This window comes from Lissotriton helveticus, chromosome 11 (genome assembly GCF_964261635.1).
Source record: "Lissotriton helveticus chromosome 11, aLisHel1.1, whole genome shotgun sequence".
Lineage (NCBI taxonomy): Eukaryota > Metazoa > Chordata > Amphibia > Caudata > Salamandridae > Lissotriton > Lissotriton helveticus.
The window spans coordinates 1,039,407,326-1,039,419,956 of NC_136072.1; the positions used below are offsets into that span (position 1 = coordinate 1,039,407,326).

The 12,631-nt window shown below is 39.7% G+C and overlaps 1 protein-coding gene across 1 annotated transcript in view; it reads right to left on the bottom strand.

The window, feature by feature from the left end:
* Nucleotides 1–7,146: 7,146 nt before the first annotated feature.
* The window catches only part of TCTN1 (tectonic family member 1), a 242,824-nt gene continuing 237,339 nt past the window's right edge, over nucleotides 7,147–12,631 (bottom strand). The window contains exon 14 of the mRNA XM_078667480.1: nucleotides 7,147–7,474. Within this exon, the coding sequence (XP_078523606.1) occupies nucleotides 7,343–7,474 (132 nt within the window). The 3' untranslated portion in view covers nucleotides 7,147–7,342. The remainder of the gene's footprint in view (nucleotides 7,475–12,631) is intronic.

Sequence of the window (12,631 nt, forward strand, 5' to 3'; positions counted from 1 at the left end):
AACCAACCACACCAATTTAGCAGGTGAATAACCAGGTTTTTAGTTGTTTGCAGCCAGTTGGTTTGGTCTAGCATGTAAATCATGAGGCAAATAAGAGAAATCTATCCTTAGTCGCCTGGAAAGAAAAAGATCAACCTCCATTTTGGATCCCAGGTCGCTTCATGGGTTTTGGAAAAATTAACATGTAGTCTATCTTCATTGCTTTAGGTCCAGTTTCACTTTCTGAAAGGATTTATGCTACCACTCTACCATTCTAGTGTAGCTGATCGGTCACCTGGCCAAAAGTTCTGCCACAGCCCTAGGATAGTTCAGATGAATTGCAATGTGCAACATCTTTGGTTTTCAAATTGATAGTCAATGGCACCGATTCATTGACTGATTTGTCACAAGACATGATCTTTATTGAAGCTTTACGAAATGCAGTGGTGATCAGATACAGGTTTGTGGATCATCTGAACTTAGCCAGCATCCAGTAGTACACTCTAAACCTCGAAGCCTGAGCTTTGTTTCCTAATAGGTCTGTAGACATTTTAGGTTCTCTTACGATAATGAAAAAGATCTTCAAGCAGCCAGGAACCACTGAACTACAGTATTATTGTGCACATGTGTTGCTGTTCATGGAGAAAGAACCCCCTCTTTCTTTCTTGTTTACAACTTGGTCAAGTTTCATATCCATGTTGGGTTTTTCATCTCCTACTTGTCAGCCATTGGCTTCTTTAGCAACCTTGCTAGTGACTATTTGTCCTTGTTCAGACAGCAACTACTGGATCCTGGATTCTCCCAGTCAGGTGGGGTGTTCCCCAGGGTTCCATCATGTGACCCATCATTTTCAACCTTTATTTGAAATCTCTGCGCGCCATCCTTGCAGATAGCAACATCAAAATCCACCAGTATACCAACACCAAACTCTAACTCAAAACTTCCTTAACAAATCACACAGACCTGCCTTGAATGCATTCCAACCAACAGACATTAAACCCCACAACTTCTTCCTGTGTGCCAAAGATGACAAACAGTTTTTGATTCAATCATGACTTACCAATATAAAACCTAACAGGCTTAACATCCCAACTACCAAAACAGGCCAATTCCCCACATGCATCCTGCACCTTTCACTTCTAGAACACATTGCTAAGAAGACAAAAACAGCCTGGTTTCAACTCTCTAACTTCTGAAACAAATGAAACCTTTTCTCCCAGAAGAAGACCTCAGAATCACAGTTCAAACCCACCTAAACAGAGGCCACGCCTTGCTCAATGGCATAGCAGAGACCACCCTCGCTCCCCTGAAAGACATCCAGATGCACAGCTTATCGAGGAGTTGAAGAAATCTAACTACGTCATCCTCGCGTTAATGTTTCTACTCAGGATCCGTCTTACCAGCCTGGACCATCTTCTGGATCAGCTGCAAAACTTACAAGGCCCTCTACACCAAGACCTCTGTCTACCTACCTAACAAACTAACAATATCTGGAGGTCAACACCAGAGGAAAAGCTCTGACATTGCCAGATTGGAGTCTAACTACTGCAGTAAAGAGATAAATAGCCTGGTCAGCTTACGAAGTATCTGATAGAACAACCAGATTGACATCAGAATACCAACAATCTTCCAAGAATTAAAGAAGAAAATGAAAACTCACTTCTTCGAAGAGCACTGCATCAGATAGACTTCTCACCCCTTCCATTAGCGCTATCTTCTTACTCTCCCTCATGTATTACTTGTGGGGCTCGCTCCCATTACAATGTTCTGTTGCTAGCCAGCTATGTTTGCCCTTGAGAAATTCCAAAACATACATACATGTGTAGGCTTCTTCCTTTTATAAAGGCATGGTTACACTGCCATCCAATGTCAAGGGCAAAAGCTGCTGCAAAAGATTTTGAACCAGAAACCTGAACACCAGTGCAGTGCACGCCCTTAACATTTTTCTTCTGGGCAAAGAAGTGTGTTTTGTCTAATACCTCTGGGGTTGGTTGGGAGCATTTCATAACAAGAAAAAAACTATCGACTAGCAGTAACTGGATCACCATGAAAATAACGTTGTTACATGCTGGTTCTGGCCACTGCGCCACACCTCTCCCATTCAACCAAGCAGTAGTAGCCACTACTCCTTTGGTGAAATGAGCTTTGGGCTTTCATACCAAAGGTTTGTGTTGCCAACTGAAAGCAGAAAGAAACAGAGGAAACAATCCAGTGAAAAGAGACTGTTTCAGGTTGACTAGCCCTGTACATATGGGATCGGAGTTAATAAAAAGTGGGTTAGACCTTAACGTTTTTGTCTTCACCAACAAACACACACACCTTCCTTACTTCTATAGAATGTAGGCAGCACAGCTGGATTAGCCAAGTTACAGCAAAAACTTGGGAAAGTAATGGTCTGATTAATATGAAATTTCAAAACCATGTTAGGAATAAAAAGAAGGATGGCTTCTCAGGACTACCCTACTGGAATGGAGAAAATGGTACTGTAATGTATGCTACAGGCCTTGCTTTATGCACCTTCAAAAAGAACTGAAAGTAAAAGGAGTTTGCCGTGCATCATGGGATACCGAGGGTCTCAGGAGAGTTCCTTAAAGGCACGGTATCCCTTTTCCAGACATATAATGGCAGCCTATGGGGGCTTGTCTGTCCATCCCTTCCTCTCTATCATTCTAAGGTTTTAGTGAAGGGGAAGTTTCTCTATGGATGGAACTTGACACATTATGGTAAATATCCTTGGCATTTCTAGTTGAAGTACTGGACAGTGTAGCCTTGTAGGTACAGGCTGCATTATTTTCTTTAATTTTCTCTTAAGTGTCTATGCAGGACTGCAAAGAAGACGACTTAAGAGATTATTTTTGATTGCTCCGTGGTCCACGCACATGGGCGGGACTATTCACTAGATTATTCACTAGATTATGACTATACACAGAGATCCCCTACTACAGAAGTGTTTTTAACATCGCCCTCTGGCCAAGGACCAAATCTTTTGGGTATCTGTCAAATGGGGTCTTTATCTGGTACCTCCCTGCTTGTTGAGATAGCGCAAACAGTGGTGTTGTCGGTAAGACTGAAGATGCTAGTCGCCGTCAGAGACTATAGGAGGGCAATAAGAGACAGATGGACTGCGGAGTTCCAAGAAGTTGATATGCTGTTATGCCCCCTTCCTTGTCCACAGACTTTGTACTGATAAGTTGTGCCAAAGTGCTCCCCAGCCGACTAGGCATGCATCTACAACTACTAACTGAATTGGAGTGCATTGAAAAAAACAGGACTCTCTATATTAGAAAGGTACACGTTAAACTGCACCTCTGCTGGCACTTTTTTTTTTACCTTGATGTGTGGTTTGGCAAAGCAGGCCTTAGAGTTGGGTAATTTGTCACATTCCTTAGGTCCTCATTACTATTATGGGAGGCATTCAAAACGGTGGCAGGTCACATATCGAAAACAGAATGAATACATTACATTTAATCAGAACGGTGCATTTCCATGTCCCGTACATTTTACAGCCTCCCACATGCCGCTTTATGATTATCATGATTTTGAATATCATATTGTCAGCGGCACTATGTATCAGAGACAGAAAATGATGATACTAAACCTCAGTGAGTTTAATAGCTTTCTATCCTCAGGGTGAACGCTCTAGTATGTATATGTTCATAAAATATATTTAACCTTAATACTTACTTTGGTGAACGACCAAAATGTAGAATCCAAAATATAGATAGGAAAGAATATCGAATTACCAAAATATAGATAGGTCAGAATATCGAATTTCGGGTAGGAAATATCGAGTACCATAATATCGAATTTAAAATATCGATTTCCATAATATCATTTTTTTTTTAGTGTTCTGTATGGTAGTATAGGTGTTAAAATTATGTATTAATTTTGTAATGTAGGTTTAATTTTTTTTAAGAAATGAATGTTATGTAATTTAATTTTTGCGTAATTTAATTCCGTAGCCGTTTGTGGGTTTATAGGGGAATAGGGTGGGAAGTAATTTAATTATAGTAAATTAAATATTAATTTTTATTTATATGTATTGATAATTAATTGATTGATAATTCATTATTAATTGGTAATTGATTTTTATTAATTGGTAGTACATTTTTATTAATGGGTAATTCATTTTTATTAATTGGTAATTAATGTTTATTAAGTGATTAATTGATAATTATGTTAATTGTATTTATTATTTGGAGCGGGTTGTGGGTTTATAGGGGAATATGGTGGAAAGTAATTTAATTGTAATAAAGTAAATATTTATTTTTATTTACATGTATTGATAATTAATTGATCCTTATTAATTGGTAATTAATTTTTATTAATTGGTCATTATTTTTTTAATTGGTTATTAAATTTTATTAATTGGTAATTACTTTTAATACATTTTTTATTGGTTTTGATAATTTAATCTTCTTTCTATATTAAATCATTACTTTCCCTACTGTTGCACCCTCAGGAGTGGGAATAGTATTTTTTACCTTTACTCTATCCAATGTTTTCCCTACTGTTGCACTCACTGGAGTGGGAATAGTAATTTTTAGAAAAAACAAAAAGATCCTAGAGACAAAGATTAGCAGAGGAACCAAAGTGCATGGGTCAAAAAGAAAACATTCATAAACTGAAAAAGAATCCAGTCAGCCCACATCAGTGGCAAAACTTAATCATCTGGGATTTACTGTTGGTCGCACATCTTATGCAGCCAGCAAGGATAGATGTGAAAACTGTGCTTGCGTCGTACCCCAGTGATTGGTACAGCCACTCGCCAGTTTCTGTCAGTGGTGCTGAAGATTTGCAGTGCAATAAAGTGCAAAAGAAAAATGTGTGCAAATAGTTAAAATTGACTACTAAGATACTACAGAAACTTTATTAAACACTAACCTTGTGTCAAATCTAAAAACAGTGCGCTGACAGTTTGAAAAAATAACTGTCATAGGCGATGAAATGGCAGATTTTGTATATCTATGCTTTCATCAGGACCAATATAACAACGCTACTGCAAAATGTAATGTCAAAATTTGCAAAAATAAATATAAAATATAACAACTTAAATGGATAGTGTTTAATAACGCTTTCCCTACTGTTGCACTCAATGGAGTGGGAATAGTAATTGTTACCCCTACGCTAATTTTTACACTCTCACTATCCAACAAAATCTCAACTTTTTTTATATTACATTTATTATTTTTACATTTTAAGCTTTTTTACATTATTTTAAGTATGTTTTATTTAATTGTTTTTAATATTCAATTACTTTTATATTATTTTTAATACATTTTAAAAATTCGATATTTTACTATATTTTAGCATTCTATATTTTGGATTCGATATTTAAGTACTTACCTGTTTTTAGATAGAGATTCTATATTCTGTACTTCGATATTTTGGAGTCGCTATTTTGGGCATTCTATATTATGTCCCTCGATATTTAGTCACTGAACCACTTACTTTATCTCCTTCTCCATCAAAGTCATGATATTATATGTGAACCTAGATACAAGTTGTAAACTTTCTTTTTTCCCCTCCTCCCCTGATCTCTACCCATTCCTCTCATATTGAAATGTTACCTTTACCTTTGTTCATGACATTAAACGAACACATCTATGACGTTGTTCTTCCTGAATGAGGTTGCACTCATATTGCAACCCGCCTTCAACCATGGATTCGGTCTTTACTACCTTGTTATGTTATAATCATAACTGAGATTAACACAAATACATTTGGTTAATAACTTTGTTTTATTCATGTGGTTTTCCCTTTGGATTTGATTAGGTAGCTTTTGAATAATTCAAAAATCTATTAAAACCAAAATGAAATAGTTACAAAAATAGAACTCATTACATACATGGTTGCATAAACTGAAAGTAGCAGGTGATTCAGTGCATAAATGTAGACTGAGGTTAGGTTTCAGTAGCAGGATTGAGGTCTGGAATGTCCATCTTGACTGCGGGAAAGTTCTCGTCAGGTGGTAAGGGAAGCAGCAATGTTGATGGTTCTCTGTTCAATCTATGGGATTGAAATCTACCTGAAGTGGCTTTTCTTGTTGACCATTTTTTGCTATTACGGTTCGGTAAGAAGATCAGGTTTGATTAACTTGCTGAAGATGAGGTAGTTGGTTTTGGTGTCACGCAGCGGTGTGAAAATGTTCCACTGCTCTATGTTCTGTGCTACCGGGATGCTGCTCCTGTGTTTTAGCATGGTTAATTATAAGATGTTTCATGACAAGGACCAGCGCTATGATTGAGATTGCAGCTCGCTCCATACAGCAACAACACGGTTAATGTGGGATCATTTGGCCGCTGATGTGCGCCTTAGATTGAAGTAGAACTACCACGCTGCTGCAACTTGTTGGATACTTGGGGGGATACTATGACACCTTTCCTGATTGCAAGGTCAAGCTCAGAGCAATTCAATCTTTTCATTGTCTTGTCTCACTGGCAGCATATTGCAGACATTGGAGGGTACTTCCCTTGTCTTTTGCCTTGATGAAGATCCAACCGTTACATTAATCTACTAATTTTGCTTGTTTGGTCAAACGTTGAGGATACATGTAGTTGGCCTGTATATCCATGATTTGTAACACATACTGCAGTTAAGTATGTCTTTATACCCTTGTCTCTTTTTCAATGCATTATACTGCAAAGTTGACTAAGGATGTGAGTTGACATCAATATTTTACCCCTGTCACTCCTCACATGCACTGCACCATTTTTCATTCTTGACCACTATAAATGTATAATATAGATGAATATTTATAAAGAAGCCATCAATTGTTTGAACTGGGCTATAAGATGTTGTGTTGTGTTATGATATGATTTATCATCTCGCGAGGACTGACAGCAGCCTCCAAAAAGACATTGAATGTGATACCAAAATATGCCTGTAAGAACCACGGTTGCTTATACCGACGATTGCCCAAGTGTCCTCATTTTCAAGACAGAGGTTGGCACAACCTCAACCTCACTTTGCTTGGGGGGTGGGGGGGGGGGGGGACTCAAATCCTTCCACTGACCATGTTTATGGCTTGGTTGGGTGAGAGGTTCGGTTGAGCACATTCCCTTTTCCAAAACTATAAACCTGAGCGACACATGGGCTAACGGGTGGGCATGTGACACAGATATGATATTCATGTGTTATCCACATATATTTTAATTATCAGTTTAATTTTATTTTTTTAATTTATTTTTTTATTTATATGCAGACTCAAGAAAATATGAGTAGAGTGCTGTAGCTCATTACAATCGCGTGTCACGGAGACAGTGCTTTATCTATTTACAGGCAGGACATTGCAAGTCCAAATATGTACAGAGCGGGGGAGAAAGAAAGGGGCCACTGTGTCCGTCATGATACAATATTTACTTTACACGAATGGATAGAAGAAATCAAACGGTAACTTGGCATCAATGGTCGGCTGCGCTTTGTAACCAGGCTGTGCAGGTGCTGAGATATCAACAAATGTAACCAGGCTCGAGATCTGGTAAATATTTCCTTCCTGCAAAGGGAACACAAGGATTTACACAGTTGGTTATTGTTTGTACTATGCACAGCTTCTGCAGAGCTTATACATCAAGGATTATTTCAACAACAAGTTGCCATAGATGCAGAGGCGGTTTAACATTGGAAGTCTTGAGGCTAAAGGGAATCTGTTATATTATGTTGGCATATCAAAGAATTATTTTGCGAAAAGTTAACACTAAAATCGAAATGTGCATGAAACTCTGCTAATAATGGCAATTCACAGAAAAGTATTGCTGTGCAAATAATTATTGTAATGATATATATATATATATATATATATATATATATATATATATATATATATGTATATATATATATATATATATATATATATAGATAGATATATATATCATTGTAACAATTGATTAATTATCAGCCTCGGACTTATACAAGTGTTAGTGGACTCACTGGATGTGAACCTGTGTGAGAGAGACACACACAGATTCCCCTCCAAGCCACTGTGTGCTACAGAGAGCTAGTGAGGGGTGCCAGGGTAGGAATGTTTGGGCGTAACTGGATTCGACTGAGCCACGGTGGTTGTGAAGTCTGGGACACTTATCAAGGTGTCAACCACAATTGCAGTTGCAAACCATTGATAAGTACCGACTCCCAAAACAGGGTGGTACCAGTTCGCAAAGGGAAAGCTTCCATCTTGTGAAGGTGGACTGCTGGCATTGGGTGGAGGAGGCAACGGTCCAATAAACCCCAGCGTCTTCACAGAATGACCATGTGTTTTATAAAACCCCTATTGCCCACGAATGGAACAGGGACCGCTTTGAAATAATGGCAGCATTCTGTGCAGGGATGGGGGTCTCTTTTCTCATTGTCCCCCAGCCCCCCACCTATGATGTCAGGTTTTATCCAATATCCACATCTGCGAAACATTCAGCCCCTCTAACCCCCAATCACAACATCTCCAGTCTCTCTTCTAAGGAAGACACTGTTTTCTTCGGTTGAGATCTTAAGAGTGAAGCCCATCTTCTGTTAAGGTGGCTATCAGTTTAGCTTGCTTACAGTGTCCTCTGCTGAGGGAGATCTGGACTTGAAGAATGAATTCCTTCCCCAAGTTCTCTACTTGTGATTGGATACTTGAAGTTTAGTACAGTGCGTTTTTGGTGTGTTTTCTGTAAAGGGCAATAAATGTATTTGTTCAGATGAAAAGCCATAACGGTCAAACAACCTACGGCAAACAATATTCGTGAGGAGTAAACTGAGTGAAAGCTAGACAGGGGCTCCTGGGGTCAAACTTGCTGACCGCCCCCCATCGGCAACCAATAGAATGGAGCACCACTTCCTAGGAGGTTATGGAGGATTTGAAATCCCCTCTAGGACTGAGATGCCTTTATCCATATATGTGATAACCATTGCCTGGACAACTGCCTTAATCCCTTGGTTTAGATGTAATGCCTTATTTTCCTTAGGAGGTGTAAATAAAAGTAATTTAACTAAAATGTGAGCATTACTGTTTATTGCGTCATTGTGGAAACATATCTAAATGTGCATTATGGCTTCATTACGACACTGTGCAAATACATGCAGTGTTGCATAAGTGTGGAAACTTTGCAGATATCAACGTTATTGCAAATGTGCATTACAGGATCATTGAGAAAACAGCAAGTGTGTCCCTTGCTGCAGCATCATGAAAATTTGTCACGTGCAGTATGCAGATTCAGTCGCAGTGTGCGGATGAAAGGATACTATAATAATAATAATAATAATAATATTAATCCACATTTTGTAAAGCGCACCATCACCCTTAAGGGTCTCTAGGCGCTGGGGCCGTCGGGAAGATTAAGCAAGCTATTGCCCAGAGTCACATGGTGCTGGGCTAATCTGCCGCCGGTGCCGGGGATCGAACCGTGATCCCCAGATTCCGGTGTCAGTCGCCCTAGCCGCGGCGCCACACCTCTTCCACCATACTATGATTCAGCATTGCACTGTAAGTCAGTGGAGGGTAGGCATGGCTTGGCATGTATGGAGTACTGGCAGCAGGGCTGATCGCCACCATTGGAAATGGGTCCTTCTTTGGCAAGATTGCTCTGATGGATTAAAATGTGAACTATTGGACCACCAAGGATCTCCACCCTTTAAAACTTCATTGGTACAGCATCCTAAGGTTACTTATTGGTCCTTTTAGATACCACTTGTGAACTCACACCAGTACACTTGTATAAAACCATATCCTATTTTGATTGATGTTACTGGCCCAGTGGGCATTAAATGCACCATTTAATAGACCTTTTCCAAAAAAGAATTGAGGCAGAAGCAACAACCCTATAAAGCCATAACATTGTTATTAACTCCTATATAGTTTTCACCAATTTTATTGATCTAGTGGGATTAAAAAAATGTATTCATTCAGTTGTTAATTTGTACGGGTGGTTGCAGGTAGTGGGCACTGAACCTCATTTTTGGGGGCCAAGACTTATTTTTTTCATCGTCAGACTTTTATCCAGATCAAGGGAGTGAAAGGCAGCAAAGGGAGAATTAAGGGTGTAGAAAGCTACAGGACACAGCGATAAAATGAGAAAGCAAGGACCAAAAAGAACCTGCACGATTGAGTTAGAGACAGCAAGTGTAGGTTGATGGTAGAAAGAGGCGTGAGGTGGAATCAAAACTAGCCAGGGTTGGCATTTGGCAACCTTGACGTTCTGCAGTGCAAGTGGCGGGCTTCTAAGAAGACTTTAGGCACCTGCACGTATTTTAGTTAATTTTCAAACTAAGCACTTTCCCCTAACACACCGCTTCCGTTGTTGGTGAGCCACTGTAATTTGAAGGAAATAGTAGGCCCATACAGTGTGCATGTGTAAAGTGCAAACTTGCAGAATTCTGAACAGGTCTTACTTTATGCCAATGGTAGCTGTGGGTGATCGCTGGTACTCTTTTTGGGGGGCCTGGACATATTATTCATCATTAAACAAATTAGAGAGCAATGCAGATAAGGCTGAAAGGAGGAAGATAAAGATGGAGGACAAAGTGACAAATGGAAAAATGAAGATAGAAAAAAAAACTGCAAGAGGTAGCTTATAAGACAAGAAGTGTAGGAAGAGGAACGAGGTGGAAGCAAGAGTCTGGGCAGCCTTGGTATTCGGAAACTGTCATTCTGCAGCACTGGAGGTGGAAATCTTCGGATCGCTGCACTTTTGTTTTAAAACATTTGTATTTAATGATTTATTTTACAAAGCAAGCACTGTATTTGTTTCAACACCTGTTAAGACTTTCATGGTACAGCACCTTCAACCTCCCCTGTGAAATATCATTGTAATCCTATTCATTGAGGATCAATGTTACTAATCGAATTTTTTTTTATTTTAAATACACCATGTGGTACAAAGTCTCCTAATATTTCTGCAAGAAAGGTGGGGTAACAGCAAAAAAGACTCCATCTAAGTGTTTAAAATTCCTTTCCAGAGTGCTTTACAATGCACAGTTTCAATAGATTTGCTTAAACACCCCTTGGGAACAGTCTCGCCCTCTTGAGAGAATGTCTTTACATCTCATCTACTTTGAACATTTTACTCGCTCACTCTTCAAAAGGAACTATTTGCAGCTCGTTTTCCCATAAATTCTTACGAGACCCCATAAACTCTGCAAGTGTGACTTTAAATCACATGCTACGTTGCTGTCCTTTAGAATGTGATATTTTTTCGAAAAATATAATATTACAACTAAAGTTTATGAATTCCTTTACAAAGTGACATTTCATTTTTACTTTCTAAAAAATCATCAATATTTCATCTAACGTGCATGAGTCGAGCTCTTACCCAACCATCCCTCCCTCACCACGGAACGGAAGGCTGGGGGAGCAGCAAGGAGGCGAAGGAACACACCATCTGTTGCACGTTTGAGAAAGAAAATCCCACTCTTGCAACAGACTCGATCACGTTCACGTGACAGTGCCTTGGCCAAGCACCAGGAACCAACCGTATCTTTTGGAGGAGGGCTTAATAAACGGCAACGCAACGTGTTTATCATATCAAAATGGATAATGCAGAACGTGTGCATGGAAGGATGCAGTCAGCTACTGTATAAACGCAACAGAGCGAAGACCTGTATGGATCAGCACAGGGATACGCTCACTGCCAAAAAGGGTGAAAGAGATAGGGCAAGCAATTACCTTGTTTCTCGTGGCTCTTGGGAAACCGGCCTGAGAAAGATCATGAGAAAGGAGAGAACATGAAAAAAAAGAAAAAAAAAAGACACCGAAAGACCAAGACGGGAAAAGGTAAATTAAAGACTCACAGAAAGTTAGACAAACATATACAGTAAGATTGATATAAGGAGAGGGGGAGTGAGATGAAAACGGTAGCAGAGAGACAATGATAGCACATGAAAGAAAAACAGACTAGGGATGTGCAAAATTATAATTAGGTGTGTGCGAAATTAAGCCTGTGAGACACTTACCACACCCATATGGGTGGTGCAAAGTGTGTCATACCAATGTCACTGGTGAAGTTTGGTATTTAAAATATAGCAACAAAACATGTCAATTGTGGGCGAGACTCAGTGTTCAGAATTCCGATCTACCCGGAAATCCCTTTGAGGGCTCATTTGAAGCGTCAAGCCCAGCTAGGACTCCCAGAGGTCAGATACATTCGATCGAATGCCCCCTCTGTAACCTGGTGCATACGGATTACAAGAATGTCTTGTAGCATTCCTCCATATTACTAAGGACAAGATGCTTGGGACCTGTCATTTGCCTGATCATTCTTCAGGCGCTCTGAAAGGACCCAAGCCAGTCTGGTCTGCGCCCCCAGCTGCTTTCTGCCCCTGCCTGGTCAGCCTGTCCAGGATCCAGGCTTCACAGAGAACAGACAGGTTTTCTGAAGAAAAACATCCCGGGTAGGGTGGCCTGCTCAGAGCTGACCAGAAGTACAGATGAAGGTTTAATTGAAGCTTCAAGCCCAGCAAGCGCTGCCAGAAGTTGGATATATTTACTTGAATGTTTCTCTTCTATCACCCTGTGTGCGTGCAATACAAGAAAGGCTAGTGGCATTCCTCCAGATTAGTAGAGACAAGGTGTTCGGGAACTGCTAGTCATTAATTTGTTATTCATGTGCGATGCAAAGGCCCTGGCCAGTATACCCTGGGCCTGTTTCTGTCCTTTACCTTTCTTTGAGGTGCCTGTCTA